This window comes from Thermobia domestica, chromosome 9 (genome assembly GCF_964235325.1).
Source record: "Thermobia domestica chromosome 9, izTheDome1.hap1.1, whole genome shotgun sequence".
NCBI classification, from domain to species: domain Eukaryota; kingdom Metazoa; phylum Arthropoda; class Insecta; order Zygentoma; family Lepismatidae; genus Thermobia; species Thermobia domestica.
This window is the reverse complement of record NC_137462.1, coordinates 20,506,002-20,527,270: the sequence shown is the minus strand read 5'-3', so window position 1 is coordinate 20,527,270 and position 21,269 is coordinate 20,506,002. Positions and strand designations below refer to the sequence as shown.

The 21,269-nt window shown below is 34.1% G+C and overlaps 2 protein-coding genes across 5 annotated transcripts in view; one reads left to right on the top strand and one right to left on the bottom strand.

Moving 5' to 3' along the window:
• The window catches only part of LOC145694448 (DNA oxidative demethylase ALKBH2-like), an 859,325-nt gene that overhangs the window by 27,229 nt on the left and 810,827 nt on the right, over nt 1-21,269 (top strand). The gene's annotated exons all lie outside the window — the stretch shown is intronic.
• Nucleotides 1-21,269, bottom strand: part of LOC145694447 (uncharacterized) — a 228,262-nt gene that overhangs the window by 40,816 nt on the left and 166,177 nt on the right. For 2 of the 3 annotated variants that reach the window (XM_081770688.1, XM_081770691.1), the window contains exons 4-9: nt 20,076-20,192; nt 17,189-17,371; nt 12,938-12,991; nt 9,110-9,295; nt 5,514-5,581; nt 3,326-3,454 (exon numbers count right to left, since the gene is read on the bottom strand). In XM_081770688.1, the coding sequence (XP_081626814.1) occupies nt 3,326-3,454; nt 5,514-5,581; nt 9,110-9,295; nt 12,938-12,991; nt 17,189-17,371; nt 20,076-20,192 (737 nt within the window). The remainder of the gene's footprint in view (nt 1-3,325; nt 3,455-5,513; nt 5,582-9,109; nt 9,296-12,937; nt 12,992-17,188; nt 17,372-20,075; nt 20,193-21,269) is intronic. The other variant, XM_081770689.1, reaches the window with a different exon arrangement.

Here is a 21,269-nt window from a genome sequence, read left to right as displayed (position 1 = left end):
AAAAATCACTTCAAAACAGATACAGCAGCGATAAGAGTTCGTTAATGATCTTTTTGTAGTGACAGCTAACAGCATGTGTGGATGAAGATACGTAAACAACTCACTTAATGCTTGAGTGTACTTTTTATTGTATTGCGTATAATTGCTGCTACTCATCTGTTGCTTTTATGAAAGCAGTTAAGATTCGTTTGTTTTTTAGGTTAACAGAAGGTATGTAAAAGTGCTCTCTTGTACATGAGAATAAAAATTTTCTTAAAAAGCCAATATCTCCAAAACTTCACGTTCGTTATAGGTTGTTGTTATTTCAATACTTGTGTATCATGTGTTGTGACTAGATTCTCTTTAAATAACTGTTTGTGGATATTTATCATATTATGGAAGGGAATCATTATATGATTCAATGTAATGATATTATATGTTAATGAAATTGTAACGTTATAGTGATACCCTGTTCTTCATATTACATTTGGTCATCCCAATGTAAGTACTCTTGTATTCTCAGATCGCTTCTTGGGGGCCGCGGTGGCTCAGTGGTAGAGCGTTCACCTCTGGTGCTTGGAGTGCCGGGTTCGATCCCAGCCCTCGCCAAGTGAACTTTGTGGTGGACAAACACCGTGTGTGTGGGTTTTCTCGGTGTTCTCCCGTTTCCTCCCACTTTCTTCATTCCACCATTTCATTCATCACTCATCATCACCGTCTCCTTTAGCCTAACCGGCATAACCGTGGGACGTAAAACTCAAAGATTTCATTTCAGATCTCTTCTTATGTACTTCAGGCCTTCCAGACCATCTACTACATAAATCTTTGAGATTTACCTCCCACGGTTATGCCGGTTGAGCTAAAGGAGGCGGTAATGGTGATTAATGAATGAAAATGGTGGAATGAAGAAAGTGGGAGAACCCCGAGGAAACCCACGCACACGGTGTTTGTCCACCACAAAGCACTTGGTGGGAGCTGGGATCGAACCCGGGACCCCAAGCACCAGAGGTGAACGCTCTACCACTGAGCCACCGCGGCCCTACTACATAAATCATCGCCGTAAAAACTAATACTACGATTCATTCCAAATATGTACTGGGAGCAAATCTCAACAGCAAAGATAAGAGTAATTTAAATAAAGAATGAAATATTTGCGTCATTTAGTTAATAAGCAATATCATTACATAGAACCACGTAATGACTATTGCCTGCCGTATAATAAAAACTCAATTTCTCTCTGAAAAAAAAAAGTCACACAACTTGATATGGCAATAGTGATTCCTCTTCCCACTCCTCCGAAAAAAAAAAGTATAACGAACTTGTAATTTTGAAGAAATAAGCTTTATGAAGATAAGTTTTCTTCTCACGTAGTTAAGAAAGCGCAATTTTATATATTCATATTTGCCTTCTGTCAACCTAAAGCATAATTTCTCAACCTTTTTTTTTTCCTTTGGGGTACACCAAAATACGTTTCAACAGCCCTGCATGTGATCTTTTTCCTAAATGCAAAAAAAGCAAATACATAGAAATAGATATAATACATTTTTTTAAATTATGGAAAGAGTATGATATACAAATCTCACAAGTACATTACGTAATACTCTTGAATAGAAACATATTAATTATGGAAGAAACTTACGATTCTTGAGCGGGAATATAAGAAAGAAAGGAATATTATCGTCAGAAATATAAGAAGACATCAAACTTAAAACTAATGAGATACTTTTCCCTGGCAATTTTCGCAAAGCATATCAATGCATGGACGAACTGTTCATAGACACACTCTCATGTCCAGTGTTTCTTTCCGAAGAAAAATGAGTAACGTTAAAAGCAAGCTTTCCAGCTTTAAACTTGGAAGACAAGTGGGAAATCAAGTCGATTTACGATAAATGTTTATTTTCTTCTGAAGATAATTTCTTTGCCAAGATCTTAGAAGACATTAGAAATCTCGCGACACAGTGGTTGAGAAACGCTGATCTAAAGCAATCTTCGTTCCTAATTTCTCCGGAACGAAACAACAAATCGTAAGTGACTGAAATTATCAGCAATAAAACTAAGAAGAGAGGAACAGTTGGAATATTAGTGAACTGTTTACGTATTTAAAATGTGCGTGCTTTTAAGAAACTCAGAAACTCCCTTTCATTAGATATTATTTCGTATATGCATTGCTCTGTGACAAGATAAACATATAGTTTATCGGTGACCAGGTAAATAAAACCCCGAACAAAAAATCGGTTAAAAAATACACTATGTTACAGCTTCGCCATTGATATTATTTACAACGTCTTTATCAGAAACAATATATGTTTAATAATAGTTTTGTTATAATTCCAAAATTGTATAACATAGTTCGATATTTTTCTTCGGCTGTAATTTAAAGCCGTTGTCCGTAATATCAATTTACAAGTGAAACATCAGGAAATTTGCGTAGTGTTAAATTTATCAATTATGGCAATATAGGCCTTAAAGAGCTAAATGTTCGACACAAAATATTGCCACTTCGTGCACGTACGAAGTTGTAGGTGTGTTCCTTTCACCTTGATTGACAAACACTTCTGAATACATGCTTTACAAGGCGGCTCATCGTAAAGCTCCTTTCTACAGAAACCTCCCCATCTATAACCACCACACGACGTTTATGATTCAGGTTAGATTGTGACGTAGATTCCCCTTCTCAGACAAAGCGCCGTGGTTTCTGTATCAATTCGTTTCCAATTTGCTACATGTGTAATTAAAGTTTAAAGCATTGTAAGCGCCCATTTCCTGCTGTTTAAATGAGTACACGACACCAATTGTTTAAGAAATTAAGCTTTAATTTCGAATATGTTTGATTTTGGAAAACTTACAAACATGATTAGTAGTACTCAGTGGTGTAATGCTAGAATTTTTGATAGGTATACGCTCGATCGTTTTCAAAATTATAGCGTATACGTAAGACTATTTGGCGTATACGCATCTCAATATACGCCCATTCTTTCGTAAATTTAAGGTGAGTATACGCTGGACTACAAAAATTTTAGATGGGTATACGCCGTATACTCTCGTATACCCCCCCATTACATAACTGGTAGTACTGATAATTATACAATGTGAACCAAAAGTTATATATCACATTTTTGTTCGGAGAAGAGAGCGGTAATCAATAGACAGAGCGTTTTACGGTAATAGAAAAGGAAGAAGACATTTCTAGCATGATAACTGCAAATTTTGTTTCACTAACCTTTATTATTATTGTTGTTGTTATTATTAGAACCTAAATAAAATGAAGATACCGTGTGAACCCCCTGATCTCGCTTTGAGAACCACTATTCTAAAGGGTTTAGTCAGCTGGGCGTTTTCTTTTTACCTGAGGGTCTGGTGACTTCGCATGTATAGGAATTCCATCGGCGTTGCGTCCTTTGATAGCTTCTGAAGACTGCTCTGTTGTTGTAGTACCACTTATGCTTCCATCTTCGTACGTGTAGTCTGGCTGATCCTGAAATAAGTTAGTATCAATATGTTGATTCGGTATTAGTATCTAATTGTTAATGTTAAATGCAAAAAGAATCAAAATAACATTCAGTATGCAGATGTTGAGTTACATGTTAGAATATTAATTATGGTATATTAAGGAGGAACAGGAACAGGAGCACGGTGACTCAGTGGTAGAACGCTCACCTCTGATGCAAAGGATCCTTCGTTCGATCCCGAACCGTGTGATTTTGTAGGGTCAGCATCGCTTCCCTGGGTAGGATGTCTATCGGTAACGGAAAAAGTCACGAAATCAGAAAACGGTCATGAAAGTGAAGAAAAGTCACGAAATTTAGCTTTTGGGTTTTTTTTATATATATATAATCTGTACAAATATAAGTATTCTATAAAACGTTCAAATTCACCACCAAAAATGCCTATGGTCACTTTTAGACGCTACCAAATCGCAAGTAAAGCACGCTTCTATCGCATGCATGAAAATTCGTAGTCAAATTCGCTCTTGAGAATGTTACGAAATGTTATGATTTGATAAAGAAAGGGTCACGAAATTTCATTTTTGAATTTTAGTAGACACACTGCTTTGTTTTCTGGGAATTTTTTCCTTGCTTCCCACATTCAATCATCATTCACATTGATGTGCTTTAGCCTAAAGGGCACAACCATGAGACGTAAAACTGAAAGATTTGTTTTTTAAGGAGGAAAAGAACAAAAGAATCCTTTATGTATATCCCTAATGGTACAAGGCGCATCCAGAAAGTTACTTTCCACGCGCCTCATACTGTCTTGTGTGTCTATACACCTTTAAGTAATCTGAAAGTACCTTAACATTCTGATAAAATAAAATGTTAATCTTTAAAATAACATCTGGCACTAGATATTGCTATTTATGTAAATTACTATTTTTGTTGATATCTTTCCAGAGTATACTTTCCCAACAACTTTCATCAAAACTGCATGCGGATATCATATCATTATCACTTACTGCCCAATCTCGACTGTCCTAACCCCCCAATAAGAATGATATTGAGGTTTATAGTTAAGATCAGAAATACCGTATATACAGAAACTGAGAAACTATGGCTTCATGCCACAGAATTTACCTGTACACTCATGTCCAAAATTATTGTCGCATGTCTATAAATATGTTATTCTAGGAATATACTTTGATAATGAATTCGCCTGGTATTTCTTATAATGTTAATATGTGTATAATCGGCAAATACTTGTATCGTGGCAAATTTCATGTCAGAAGAGCAGTAAATAAGAACAATGATACTAAAATAAAATTTTCTTGTCCATTTAGCAACACATTTTATTTTCCTTATTATAGTTTTCGTATTTTAAATTCTTTTCCTATGAAATTTACCACAAATATACATTTCCCGATTCTACACATAGCATTAGTATTAAAAGTATCCTGCAAAATCATTATCAAATTATATTCTTACAAGAAGCCAGTTATAGATATGCGACAATAATTTTGGACATGAGTGTACATACAACCTAATATACCTTTGGTATAATGGCACTCTTGAGAAGTCACGTCCTTAAAACAACAACAATATTAATGTGTAGCTTGTTTTTTTAAAAAAATAAAAATTATACATATTAGTGGATTTCTTCTATACATCGGTTACTGCGGTGTTCATTTCAAAGTGGCTGTTGACCGTGTACCAGAAAACAAGTAATAAGCGTAGAAAAACCATAGGAGCTGATAACTGCCAGGAGTTTAAACTAAATTTCACTGATCTTAGAATATCTTTATCTCAATAAGATATACATATCTTATGTGAAGATACGTAAGAAGCATTCTCTGATGTCAGTATCTCATTTCAAAATTGTAACCAACTTTTTTTTTTTTTTTTCATTTTTGTAGCTTATTGGTGTTACATTAGAATAAGTACTATCTTTATTGTGTGTTAGTTCAGTACACAAAATGTACAATCTGTCTAATATAGAATTACGTGATCGTTACAAAATGGACGGCCTTACTTTGCCTTATTGCGTTATCGTTAGCATCATTACATCATACCTTAATATATTACTACAATATTTTCTCTTACCTTATTTTCATAAGAATCGTATTCTTCCATAGATCCTAAATGCTCATTCTGAAATGTTTGTGGTAAACCTGAAAGTAGTTTTAAAAATATTAACATAACTGAATAACACCACCTGTTCTTAAACTGCTTTGTAAGAAGTAGAAAGTTTATATTATCATACATAATACATACTCAGGCACGAAATCAAAAGAAAGAGTAAGCTTGTAGCTCTAGTGACTTGTCAAAGGTAATTTAAAAATTGCACAGAGACAAAATTTAATTTTAAATAACCATTTCTTTACAATAATTATATTGACAGAAGTTCTATAAATTGATTTATTGCTTTACTCGAAGGCAATTTTGATCTCTTAATTTTTTTTCTTCTTTAGTGTACTAGATCAAAGGAGGCTTAAGTGCGTGGAAATCAGATTATATTGTCAAACTAGATTAGTATGTGTATATTAGTTCCATGTTTACCGATGGGCGGATCGAGACGGCAGAATTTAGGGAGTGATATTCCCCTGAAAATTATGGGAATCTTTGTATAAAACAATAGTAGTTCTAAACAAGCGGTACAATTCGAAGGAGCGAATTGTGTATTAAATTTATCATTCGCACAGTCAGTGATAGGTAACTAATAAACTCTCGTTGCCACGGTTGCAGCAATTCCTTTAAAGAAGTCGTAACATAATCAAAGTTAGGAACAATAGAAAATGCCAGGCATTCGTCTACTTAATATTCCACATAATAATACTATAATTTGCATTCCCATTTTTCCTTTAAAATTTAAAATCTTCCTTTTCCCCTTAAAAATCGTGAAATCTTGCTTTCTTCCCCTAAAAATCGTACAACCTTGCTTTTATCTCTCTCTGAAAAATCTAGCAACCCTATCAGAATAGTAGCACCATCTCTCACACACTGTTCAACCATAGCAAGTAAGTGGACTCATGGCTACTTTGGTGTTGTAATTTTGCGGTTTAATCCTGAAAGCAAGAATCGATGTAGGGAGGATGAGGGGATACCGGAAAATTTGTTAAAAGTGTTGAAGTTGTTGTAATAAGATTTGTGACTACTGGTTCCTTTTTCTCCAGAATAAAGAAAGCACTAAGTAAATCTATTTAGGGTTCACATTAACCTTGAAAGTCAGGGAAATGCTTCCAAATATACCGACAGGAAAAAAGATGTTTACAGAAGAGTCATGGAAAATACAATTAGGTTTCACGAGAGTATTCAGAAACTTCCCATATTACTCAAGGGATGTTAGCAATCGTTGGAGCTACTTTCAAAACTTAACAAAAGCAGCTTAAAGAATATGTGCATTTTTTTTTTTTTTTTATGTAAAAATAATTATTCTCTTTGGAAATGAAGAAGCTTAAGAGCACCAAAACGTGTTAAAACTTGAAGCTTTGAAAGAAGAACAAACTAAATAAAAAAAAAGTGCAGATGCCACAAAAGAAGAAAAGTTTCGTTTATAGGTTGTAATCAATGTGATACGCCAAAGTATGATATACTCGTATGTTTACTTGTTGAACTATATAATTATTGTTTGGTAATAACGTTTTATTTGTTCCAAGTAAGGAAGTATTTACAGTAAAAATGTAAGCTAATACTTTTTTTTTTAAATAAACGAATAGGAGAGTGTTGAACAGCTGTGGAGATGGTGAAGGCCGATTTTATATATATATATATATATATATATATATATATATATATATAATCTAAACCTAACCATAAATTATAGTATTCGCTATGTCGTAGGTCAGGGAAAAGCTACTTACTTAGTCATGGAAATTCAGGGAAATCAGTGTTAGAGTTCCAGTGTGAACATGTTATTAAAAGGAAAAGAAGGCATGTGCAGAGAAATCAAACAAAAAGTTTCCACTACCTAAAATCACATACACACACACGAAAAGAAAAGAAAAATAAAACTTGTACATATCTTACTTTACCTAGCATTAAGAAATAAACATGGAACGAGAACTTGAAGAATAGAATAAATACTTGAAAATATATTTTATAAAGCAACAAAATTAAATCTAAATGTCAATAACTAACTAGTTCATATTAGCTTTGCTATAAGCAATATTTATTTTAAAATAATAACTCTGTGACAGTTTCACCAACTAAGACAACACTAAAAAGAATAGACAAAGTTTCTACGTACAGAAAAGGAAGTAAGAGACTATTTGATGTGTTACGCATGAGAAAGAAAGAAAAAGAAGGATAGACGAGAGGAGCTGATGGAAAGAAAAACAGTCGTTTACGAGATAAGGTGCAGTGATTGTAATACTTGTTATATTGGTGAAACGGGGAAAACATTGAAAGAAAGGTTAAAACAGCACCAAGATGATGTGAGATTGGAAAGAGAAAGAAATGCCATTTTTAAACACGTGAGGGACATAGGACATAATATTAGTGCGAGATTGAAGTGTTAGCACGGGAACAAAGGACATTAATAAGAAACTGGAAGGAGGACAGATTCACTGAACAATAGAAAAGCTGCGTTATGAATTGAAACACAGGACTTAAAATTGACTAACAGTGGACGCAAGTTATTGGAAAGACTTAATTTGTAGCTTAGTTTTCTACCGGACAGGGAGGGAAAGGGATTTATGGTGTTTTAGTTTCACTTTTGTCAACTTTTACTATGATTGGCTGAATCTGTTTTGATCAGCCAGTCAGAATTCAGAATCAGTTTCCGGAATACTGTTACATTGAGATGCAACTCTGTCTTGTTTCTACAGTGTCTGATGAAGCCAATATCGTCACTTGCTTAACAAAACTATCAGACAGTTATTATTTTAAAATAAAGTTTGCTTTGTTCACTGATTTGTTTTTCTAGTTTAAAGCTAAACGTCAAATTGAAACTAGCAATCAAAAAACTTATACAGAGAAAGGAAAGATATAACAAAACTAGGGATGGCCAGAACCGGTTCCTGACGGAACTGGTTTTCGGCTCTGAACGGCTCCGATTCTAGAAGATCCGGTTCTGGATCCAGGTCTGGAACCGGTTCCAGAAAATTTGTGGCCATCCCTACGCTAAACCCGAGCTGCTGGCAGGCTGTGAACAGTGTGCTAGTTGAAATGGTGGAAGCGACAGGCAGGCGGCTGCCGCTTGTCTCATTTGCCTAAATAAACTGTGTAACTGGTAAACTCATTTGGCTAAACACCCACTGGTGGACCAAAATTTTTTTCTGGGGGCGCACAAACGGTTCTGGGCAGGGAGGGCACAAGCACGTGGTCCCCTTTGCAGTGTTTTGAAGGTGACCTTTGTGCCTCCTTTACGGGTCTTTGGGGGCTTTCGGATTCAAGTACAAAATCGGGTTTTCGGATCCAGGTCTGGAACCGGTTCCTGAGATTCGGTTCTAGAACTACATTTTCGAATCCAGGCTTGGAACCGGTTCCTAAGATCCGGTTCTGGAACCGGGTTTTCAGATCCAGGTCTGGAAACGGTTCTGAAAACCGGATCTCCAAGAACCGGTTCCTCGCGGATCCAGTTCCGCCGGAACCGAAACTTTGTGGCCATCTCTAAGCAAAACCGACAGATAAAGGAGTAGTTCTCCTATTGAAGGAAGATTAATAAAAGGAAGTACTGGTATTGATATATCCATACTCACTGCAATTGTATTCTGATGGACAGCATTCCCCTTCTTTGACGATTGGCGTGCATCCAAGCATTGGCGGGGAGCAAGCTAACGGCGTACATCTCACTTTCCCCTTCATACAAAAGCAGTTTTCACATGGACGTGCGACAGATTGGACCATTGCTCCCTCGGGATAGTATTCGTTGTCAACTTCACAACCTGCAAAAGTGAAGAAAAGAATCAATTTCAATTTCGCTTATATATTTTTTTAATCTTTTTTTCTAAAATGAATATATAAATATACAAGAGTGATAGCGTAATAGTAAATTACGAAGTTAAATGAGGTACATGACTTTGCCACATGGCAAACATTTCACAAGAAGAAAAATGAAATAACGTCATAAATGGAAAATGTGGAGATTTATTTTATCACATCTAAATTATGCATATTATGTGATAGAATATTATTAATAAAAACGTTTATTGAAGAAAAATTAACACACACTTCAAGATTTATTATTGAACATCAAGCGCATATCGTATCATCTGGAACACGGAACACTACTTCTCACAATTGTTCTAGTAATAAAAAAAAAAAAAAAAAAAAAAAAAAAAAAAAAAAAAAAAAAAAAAAAAAGGAGATGCAGTTACTTATAAAATTTATTCATAAACCGTATTTTAAAATTCAAACCTAACTTTTCGAAATTCCTTAATCTTTACTTGTTCACGAAGTTAAGCGTATCGGCTAATGACATTTAAAAATAAAAAAAAAAAAAAACTCCAAGGAAATAGAAAAAGAATACGTGCTTTATTTAGTTGTACACTTTCCGATTCTAGTTTTCATGCTAAAAAAGACGAGTAGAAATGAATGTGATGAAACATATAGACAAAGACAATCCACGCCCTGAGCGGGATTCGAACCCCCAATAATCAAATCTTGTGACCGCCAGCCTATTATAATGCCTTAGATGACCGTGTGAGCTGGCAGAGAGGTACTACGTTTAATAAAATAAGACCTTCTAATATTCTATTGAAACTCGTAACATACCAATGGGAGACACCACATAAGATAAAAATAGGTAAGGATAAATCGATGAAATGACGGATCCAATCGTAAGCTGAATAATGATTTGCCAGCTGAAATTGTGTGCTAAAATAATTTTCCTTGATAAAACATTACGAAGATTGCTTTCTAGATATTTTTCTTTCCTTCTGTGTTACAACTTAATTATGTTTGTCTGGTGTTATTTGATGATGTCCTACGAGCCAGATTGCAATATTAGAAACTTTCTTCAAATTTATTGGTTGTTCCCTTTTCGGGCCCTAATTCTTAACCTTTTGTAACTCGCGCGTTTGCTTTTTTCCAAAATTGACATTTTGAAATACAATGTATTTGATAACGTTTATTTGAAGTAATACATAGATATATATACATTATATATAATTTAACAACATATGCTTTAATTCTATGTAAGAAATCAGCGTAATAAACATTATATCTATTGCGAAAGCGAATTAAGTTTTAAAAATGACATACTACAGTCTGAATATGCAATACAGATAATTGCTTGTCTGTAAAATGTTTTCTGTCTGTTTGATATAATGGTGTTTACTCATTTCCACCAAAGTAGCATTCTGTGCACAACTTTTTGCTATGGTCTTTGCATACAAACCTCTGGCATTGGTCGCATCTCATGCTCGTTGCAGCATTCCTTGCGCGACCACATTGGAAATTACTTCCCTTCTTTTTGCTCACACTAGCATCTATGTCCTGCGCTTCCTTCGCATCAGAACGGTACCTATCCAAAAACAAGGAAATATCCTTGGACAATAATGATATCTTAGCTCTGGATATCATGTGCTCTTTCAGCAGACTCATTCCAAGGTTCTTCAAGAATGTGATTCTCCTTTTTGGTTCTTTACTTGGTTCATTCAAAACCAGCAATCACTCGAGCATTGATTCCCGCAATAAAAAGCACAAACAAAAAACACAAAATGTGGCCATCGCCGTGTCTTAAAGACTCACAGAATGAGCGGTACACATCTTGTCACATGTGTCAACACCTCTCTTAGTCATGTTATAATCTAATATAATATCTGATTTTCCTGTAGTTTCATCTATAGCCCATCATCATGCATACTGGACACGAAAGTACTGCTTGTTATTCTTAGGAACGTATGAAACCAAGGGTTTATCCTTTTGGAATCAAAACACACAACTTCCCTGAGGTCTGCTTTTTGAGGGAGGAAATTCCGGTGGTATTTTCTTCTTGTTCTTCTTAATTGTCCCAATGAAAGTACTTTTCTTTTGAAGCATATAATCAACCAGAGGAATGCTGGTGTATCAATATCTATGGTTAAGTTTTTGTTTGAATTCTCAATGGGGACAACAAGCCGCTTCACAATTTCAGTTGGCGTATTTGATGCTTCATACGGTCCTGGTGGCTGTTTTCCACAGCAAATTTCCAAGTTGGCACAATAAAATGTTTTGGCATCACATAATACGAACACCTTAATGCCATATTTTGCGAGTTTATTTAACATAAATATATTGTATGCAAGAACTCCGCCCTCTGAATGGATGCAATAGTTGTAAACTCACTACTATTATAGGATTCCATTCAATTGTTAACAAAAGTACTTTGAACATTTCAAATTACTTCTAGCTTGGCGATCTTTCTTCTCTGAGATTGTGATTCGAAATAATCAAATCTAATGGCCCTGAGTAGCAGTAAAAAGCGCGTGTAACTCATAGCTTCTCTTATGATTGGAATTCCAGTTCCGTCACATGCTCACAGCGATCTTACATCAACATGTTCTCCTTTCTTTGTGGCAATCGAATAAAGAAGTTCGAATAAAGCAATAATTTCCGCTCTTGATGTTGCTTTACAGTCCCGTTCTCTGTCGATACCTGTTCGTAATTTATCCAAATACTTGTTAGTACATTTTACAATTTCATCAAACATGGCTGTATCGATAAATTTCATAAAAACATCATACCCTTAGCATTAAGCTTCTTCCCTGGCATTTTTTTCGCGATATTTTTTACACTTTATCTTTGCCGACCTTTTCTTCCATTTGGTTTCTTTGTCTTTCCCAATGAGGCAATCTGTAGCTCACATCCATATCGTTTGCATATGAGTCCGCATCTATACTATCCCCTTGTGCTTCACTAACACTATCATGACAAATATCATTTTCATTTACTTCGTCATTACTTAAATCTGCATCATTTTCAGCAGCCATTAATTCTCGATACTCATCATCAATATTGTTAAGCAACTTCTGTATTTCACTTGTATTCAAGAAGCGAGACATTGCCTAGAGAAACAAAATTTCACTCATAAACAGTAATTATCACATAAATGATCGCGCGTTGGAAAATTTCCAACTCCATAAAAATATATGTTTGCTACTGTTATTACGGAAGTGCTCGCACGTTCGAAAAAAAGCAAGCACAGACAACACTAGATCGTCAACCTATACTGGAAGCTACTACAATTGCAACACGTGAGCGAGCTTTGAGGTAGAAGAGGGGGGGGCGGGGCGGGAGAACCACTTGAAGAATGGCAGCGGGGCTGACTCTGCTAATGCGACTGTTCGTACACAGCATTAGTTTTAAATTAATTTGTATGCTTTTTTTTCCAACAGCGCGAGCGACAAAAGGTTAACGGTGAGTTTGGTTTGTGTTTGAGATGGATATATACACGCTACCTTTGCTTTTAGGATAAATATTTACCGGCTTAATTTTCAAAATATACAGAAGTTAATGTATATAGCATTCCAATTCATCAATCCGTGAATCTTTCGATGAATGAAAAAGTCGTTTGGGATTTTAACTTAATGGAAAGCATTACTTGCCTGTAAATGGTGTAGGAGCAGACGTCGTTGTTGTAGTGGATGCTATAGCTTCACCTGAAATGGAAAATAAAAAGACATAAGAAGATAAAACAAGTGAATATTTGAAATTACTATACATGTGGTATATTTCTTAAAGTATAGGCGTAACATACATGATTTGTAAATTTGTTCCTTGCAGAAAGTAGTATCTCGAGAACGCTAACCATTTTATTTATTTTAATTGTTTATGTCATACTGGCTACTAGTAATCTTTGAATCAAGAATTGAATTCGATAGTCACATGTGCCCCTTCATGACTGAGTGGCTAACGTGTATGCCTACTATATGCGTGGTTCCGGTTTCAGTTCTCGATAGTACTTGCCTCGGTCCCAAACCAACTAGTGGTTCGGATCTTACTTTAGATGTGTAGCGTCGGTGCTGAGAAGAAACAAGCTCCAATAACCAACCAACTTTCCGTAGTCATATAATGCTTATTATATTAAATTCCGTAGTCATATAATGCTTATTGAAATTAAGTTGTCAAAATTTTGTTTATGAACCCTTTATGTTTATTTTTAACTCTAGGAATTTCTTTTAATTTTTGCAAAGAACTGCGTGGATGATTATAGTATTCGGATTTCCTGTAGAAGATTTCTCCCTTGTTCCTTTAAGCTGTTTTACGCTATTATTATTATTATTATTATTATTATTATTATTATTATTATTATTATTATTATTATTATTATTATTATTATTATTATTATTTAGTTTATTTATTAAACGCTAGCTAGCATTGTACATCTTTTTCTGCTTGTTATTTGAGTCAGTATTCAATGAATGCGTTTGAAAAGGATGTAAAAAGAGTTTTTCTTTCTTTTTTTTTTTTAAAAAAAAAAAGTTCTTTTGTATAGTTTATGTTTCGAATATTTAGATTTCGCTGAAGTCATTAAGTAGTATAAATATCTGGTTAAAACAATCAAAATATCATGGAGAAAATATAAGATGTGCCAAGGGAATAATACACTGTTTGACTTTAGAAAGTATCTATGGACGATAATTTGGTTGTATACTAGGAATTTCTTTTAATTTTTGCTGTACTTCAAAAATAAATAATTAATAAAATTTATTCCTTTTCACTTTAAAAAAAGAATTGTAAAATATAAAAAATAACCTTATAATTACTGCATATTTTTCAATATTTATAAAATAATAGAGTAGCACCAAATGACATATTTGAATTCTTATTAGCACCTATGCTTTTAAACGGAGAGAAGAATTAAAAGCCTCACAGAAAATATCAGGCAATATGCAGGTCATATTCGATGCCAATTCTTGTAGATGTTCCAATTTTATCAAATAATTATTCTCCAGTTCTCTCCTGCACATATTCTCCGTCATCTACTCATTGCTTGCACAGTAAATCTTCGTAACTCCATTATCTTTCTTGGTATTCGCATAAATTCACGTGTGGCTTTTGTATAATTATCTAAGCAAGTGTCGTAGGAGCACTGAAGCGTTGTCTGCCTTAACGTAGTACCCGTTTGTTTTGACAAAAGAAAAGAACTTATAAAAGCGCTATTTGAAAATGTTGTTAGAGAGGAGCTTTCTTTCCTTTGCCATTATGCTCAAACTGAGTGCTATTCTGATTATTTGTGAAATAGACTTCATATTCGTAACCCTCCACAGAGTAGAAACTTTTTGTGAACCCATTTTATTGAACTTTCTATATAAAAATGGTTACGGGGCTTTGTCTCCCTGACGCCTACGGCATCCAACCAGTGGAAATTCTAATACTGCAGATACATAAAGAATACCAAACATATATAGGCAGGGTTTAAAATAAGCCCGATTTAAAGCTTGACATAAACTTCGACTTATCTTTTGTATATAAAAATGAAATATTTCAAGTTTTACTCGTATGTTCCACAGTTATGCGGGCTAGGCTAAAGGAGATGGTGATGATAAGAAATGGATGCAACAGTGGAAGGAAATGGGAGAGCCCCGAGAAAACCCACGAACACGGTGTTTGTCCACCGCAAAGCCCACTTGGTGCGAGCTGGGATCGAGCCAGGGATCCTACGCACCAGAGGTGAACGGTCTACCACTGAGTTGCCGTGGCCCCTATTTTGTATATAGAGTTCAAAAGTAAAGTAAAGTAGAGTAAGAATCAAAATTAGTATCAATTCGTTATATATAGTTCTGTTTAGTTAAATACTTAATTTTTTGAGCAGTCGTAAACAAAGCGAGTGTCAGGATCAACGTATAATTAATTACCCGTGCTTGTATATATCCGTTTAAAGACTATTTCATTCATTTAATGCCCTATAGAGTTTTTTGAATCAAATTGGTCATAATTAAGGGATTTGAATTAATTAAATATTGGATACTCGTGGGGGAGAAGAGATTCTCGTTTCATTGTTCTTTCAAATTCTATCCGAGCATCCTATTTATTAACCTTATTTCTTTTCCCAACCAACTTGTTCGAAGACGGTCCACAGAGCGTTAAGTAGACAAAATATTACCTAAAAGGAAACATACAGTATATAGTTAACTAGACGTTACTTTGTGATTAGTGGTGCATGCAATGCTTAATATTTAAATTTAAAACAAAGAAAAAAATCCTAGCACTAAATATCTAATACCTGTTAAGTATAATAGTATTACACAGAGAAGTTGAATTCTCGGTCTTATTATATTTTGAAAAATTTTGCAACTATGTGTAAGGGGTGAAGGGGCAGATGAACATGTGATTGTAAAACTGATATTCGAGATAATAAAAATATCATAATCTATATGAGTATTCGAAGTATTAAAGGTACATGCAATACTACCAGGACACCAGGAAAAAGGTATTTCAGTTGCTGAAGCCAAAAAGGAGTACGCTTATATGAACGTACTTTTATTGAGTTTCTTTATGAGCTAGCTGACTTTCTGAAAAAGTACCTTTAGTTCGAGTTTTACCCAAAATAATTGAATTTTCGGCCTAAAATCGCCCTTATTTTTATAATCTATTTTGAAACGAAGTGTTCATTTGAAGGATTCAAAATGTTTGTTCTTTAACAATTAAATGAATAACCGTTTTCATATACTGTCTGACCAATAATATCAATACCATTTCAATAGAGAAATCAGATCAGAGTACAGTGTAATCGGTTTCTGTGCCCTCTACCCAAATGAAAATAGGAATGTTAAAATTTAAGTTCACCCATAAATAATGGGAAAAACAAACAAAAAATTTTTTGTGATACGTTGAATATTAAATCGAATCATCATCTTTTCTGTCGCTCATTTTATATCCATATTTCTGAATTCCAGGACCACTAAAACAAATAGCACGTGTGATACATAAAATTGCGTATGACATTTGTAGCTTTCAATTATGGATATCCTACAGGTGCTCCTAAACAATACCAACAACGTTTGGGAGGTGATTCCTGACACCAAGATAAGGCAAAAAGTATAGACCAACCTGAGTGCACAGATGCTTTCTTTCGGAGTTACAGGTTGCCGAAAATATGAAAAAATGAACTTTAAAGGTCCATGGCTCGAAAACTATGGGACCTACTGTAGTCGGATCAAGGCTTCACTTAGGAACTAGTATGTGTCCTATCCAAATATCCATGTTTCAGGATCCTGCGGTACTTCCGCAACAATTTTTATAGATGTACAATAGTTGGTGAGTACTTCAAATCATATGCCCATAGCCAAACTGCCTCTATAAAAATTGCTGCGTGAATACTTTAGGATTCTGAAACATGTATTTTTGGATAGTGTACATATTAGTTCTTAAGTGAAGTCTTGACCCGACTACGGTAGGTCCCATAGTATTGGAACTATGGACCTTTAAAATTCATTTTTTCATGTTTTCGGCAGTCTATAGCTCCGAAAGGAAGCATTTGTGCACCCAGGTTGGTCTATACGTTTCGTCTTATCTTGGTGTCGGGAATCACATCCCATACGTCGGTGTTGTTTTGAAACTCTCTGTATATAACTTTTTTGTGTGTGTGATTTAATACAAATAAACGTAAGACTAAAAATAGCACATGATTTGAGCTTAACTTCTTTTCAAATTATGAGACCAAATATGAGTTGAACTAAGATCCTTTAAGAAATGACTTTACCCAATTCTGTTCGTATATACACTGTTGTTGTTGTATATAACATATAAAATTTAAATCTCATTAATAAATTGTTGCCATTAATTTTTCATATTTTGTAGTATTTGTGTAAGTATATGTTATGAATAAATATATAAATGATGTGTGTACTTACTGCAGTTATAGTTCGTTGGGCAACAAGTTGCTGATTTGTAGTTAGGATTGCATCCCTCAAGAGGTAACAGGCATTTGGGCTGAACACATCTCTGTTTTCCTTTGATACAGAAACAGTGTTCACAAAGACTGGAAGTCATCATAGCTGATCCCTCCCCATAAAGTGTTCCATCTTTCAGGCACCCTGCAATAATAATAATAAAAATATCAGTTACTAATGTCAGTAACCTAATTGTGGACCCATAAATACGAGAGTTTCCTGTATTTATCGATTTTGTTCTTGGGGTAACTGAAAATGAAAGCAGCATCGGCTTTCGAAATATTTTCCCTGGAATAAATACATTGGTACTGTAAGGTTAGTCATATCATTTACTTAAAAAAAAATGAATACATAAGTAGTTCTTTTTCTTGTTAAAAATTCATCTTTTTCAGCTGCAGTTTTCTTCGAATTATTGTTGGACCTTAATATATATTAATAAGGTAGTTGTATGTTAAGCGGTGTTAACACTATCATTTATTGAGAAGTTTCATCGTCTAATTTCAAAGATTTTCATTAATTTATGATAACGGTTCTATGGAACCTGTGGGAAAGTATACTCTTTGAAACTTAAAGAGAATAATTAAAATCGGTACATCTAAGTGGAAGTTATGCGTGAACATGTGCACAATGAAGTCAATTACGATATTATCACTGTCAACCGTAGTTTAGTTCTGAAGATTATGGTTAGGTCCATATGAAGTTTATGGAACCACAAGGAAAGAATATTTTACGAAGCGCACAGAGAATCGTAAATTCGCTGCTTCTATGTCGAAGTAATGCGTGATCATACATACAGTTATGGTATGAACACTGGCAGCTATTGAGGAGTTTTGTGGCTTAACTCCGAAGACTAGAGTTACTGTAGATTCTTACGAAGTTTACATGGGACACACAAGAAAGGAAACCTCAAAATCAGTGCACCTTTGTCGATGTTATGAGTGACCATGCACAACTAAATTAAAATAATGATGAACACACTGTTAGTCATTAAGGAATTTCATGATCTAGCTCGGAAAACTATCGTTAGATCCTAATGAAATTTATTTGAATCCAGCACAAAAACGTATTCTTTTAAACAGAACAAGAATCAACAACATCAGTGTTTCTTTGCCGAAGTTGAGTGATCATACACAAAATAAATAAATAAGTAAATAAAATAATCATGAACACTGTCAGCCATTGAGGAGTTTCATAGTCTAGCTTCGAAGACTATTGTTAAATCCTTATGAAGTTTACGTGAAACCACAAGATAAAAATACTTTAAAAAAAAAAAAAAAAAAAAAAAAACAATGAAAGAGTCAACAACATCGGTGCATCTTTCCCGAAGTTATGAGTGATCATACACAAAAATTACAATAATTACTGCCAGCCATGGAGAATTTTCATGGTCTAGCTCCGAAAACTACAGTTAGAAACTTTTGAAGTTTACATGGGACTACAAGAACAAAATAATTTTTCAAACAGAAAGAGAACTGTCAAAATCGGTGCACTTATATCACTTGTGTCTAAGTTATGAGTGAACATAGACACAATATATAAATATGGTTCGAATTGTGAACCTCTTTTTTTTTTAAGTTAGTAAAAAAAAATAGATACCATTAACAGTTTTTGAAAAATGTAAAGAAGAAAACAGGCGACTGTAAAATAGGTGAAAGTATGGAAGTGACTTCCAAAAGTGTAAGAGGACATTTCTAGGATATGCATGTTAAAGTTATAGTGTGTCAACATTTGTGTCTTACCTATCATAAAGATAAAATAAATTTTTACTAGCGTTCATAAATGTATGTGTTACGATTGTAAAATGCGACTCCTTTTTGGGATGGAGAAAGGAGGCGTAATAAATTTATTTATCAAGTTATGCTCTGTATTCTTAATATTGTACAGTATTTCCTGTGTGAGTAGCGTTCGATTCTGGGTTTTAGTAAACTGTGCTTCTCGAGTAATTAATATATATTGATAATATCGAAAAGTAACTTTTATCGAAAATATATTGATAATATCGAAAATCACACTGGTAAAGATTAAAGCATTTGAAACTAAGGGAATAAAGGTTATCTAATATATTAACTGTACAATTTATAACACCAGAACCACAGTTTGAATTTTTACTTATTTAAAGATTTATCGTAGTATATACTCATATATCGTTTCTACTTACAACGATGAGTATTCAATGATTACATACTATTTTCAATCATTTAAATGCGTTATATTTCGAAACAGTTATTAATTGCTTTAATATTACGCAATACACTTCTATATTATATGGCGGCTTGCTCTATTATATTTTGACAATTATTTATAAACAAATCCTTGGTAACGAAAACTGTTACCATAGCAACCGGATTACTGTTCTAACGACAAGTAATCAAACATTTAGATCTGACGACAGAAAAATAAAACATTTACAAATCAAGATTACTTATGACGTTTTTTATAACATTTCTTCTTCTTCTTCTATTTCATAGCGATTGCCAGATAAAATAGCATTTTTGCCTTGAATAGTAAATAAGGTAAAAGACGAAAATACTTGTTATCGTTGTAAATTAATATGTTAAGGGAGTTTTTTTTTTCTTTTAGTTTCAAGCGAAAAAAAAAATAATTTATACCGGTGTGACTTCTCTCACAGCCACCTCTGATCGAAACTAACTCAACATTTGAAAAGTATTTTCAGAGACTATTCAATGTCATTTCCTCTTTTATAGTTTAGGCAAACTACTTCCCTGAATGTTATTGATATTCAAGCCTCATTTATTTATCTATTTTTTATCAACACTTGAAATAATGAGTAATAGCAATTCAGTGTGACATACTCATTTAAGAAGTCTTGATGAATTTGCATCCTTACCTGTCCCTCTTTCTGTGGTTGAAGATGCGTTGGAGGCAGGGTTTGTAAATTGTACTTGTGCTGTTACTTTTATGCCGTCATTTCTCCTGTCCACTCGGTTCATATCTGTCCCTGTATCTGTGGGTAAAAGAAAACAAATATTAGTAGGCCTATTTTATAATATAAAAAAAAACATGTAATTTAATTGTAATATTTGATTTAAGTGGTATAGAATAGATAATATTTATTACATTGTATGTTTCCGTGTATGTACAGCTCGCATTGTTCTTACGCGACGTATCATATGGTATTAAAATATGTCATCAATTTTGGGTAATAGTAGTAAGAGTAAAATTGTTTGTAAATTTTTAATATACCGAGTGAGGCATTTAAAACTGTTTTTGAAAATTTGTGGAAAAGTAAAAATCGGATCTTTAAAAAGTTATAACAAAAGTCGTTCGCCTCGAAAGGGGCTATCCAATGACACTACACTCAATCTCTCTGTCCCACTTCCCAGGGGCGGAAGGGATCAACTTCGAAATCTTAAGTAGGAACCTCCATTTTTTTTATTGCAGATTCACATAGTTTTAATTTCTTATTAACCCTTTTAAATTCTTTGGGATAAACGTTGTGCAATGCACACATATAATAAATTATCATACCATAAAACCTATACTTGCTTCAAGTGATTTTTGTCTCATGTCTAGATGGTCTAACGTTATAACAAAATGCATTTTCCGCTCTTTACGTACGAACGTCACTTTATATATTTTTATTTTATATCTCACTTTTCCCTATATGAAATATGGTATTGCCAAGCAGGATTGAGAAATATTTTCCCTCATAACTATTGTAGATATTACAATGAAACGTGGCACACGTATTACTTATAACCCCAGGAGTTTCAAGGTATATTTGGGTACCTGTAGCCGGAACGCACCAGGGGCGCTACATTAAAAAAAAGTGGGTTGTACGGAAAATCCCCAATTTTACCTCAAATTTCCCATTTCTTGTACGTCATATACACATACGCATAGTACCATTTGCAAGTTTGGTTTATTCTGAAGCAAATGACATATGAACCACGATACTCGGGTGAACAATACTGAAGCAGTAGCTACTTAAGTGAAAAAAGTGTCAACACTACATAACACATATTTGTGTCGATTATACTTAAACTCAAACCAATTCAACATTTTTTTTTTTTTGTCATTT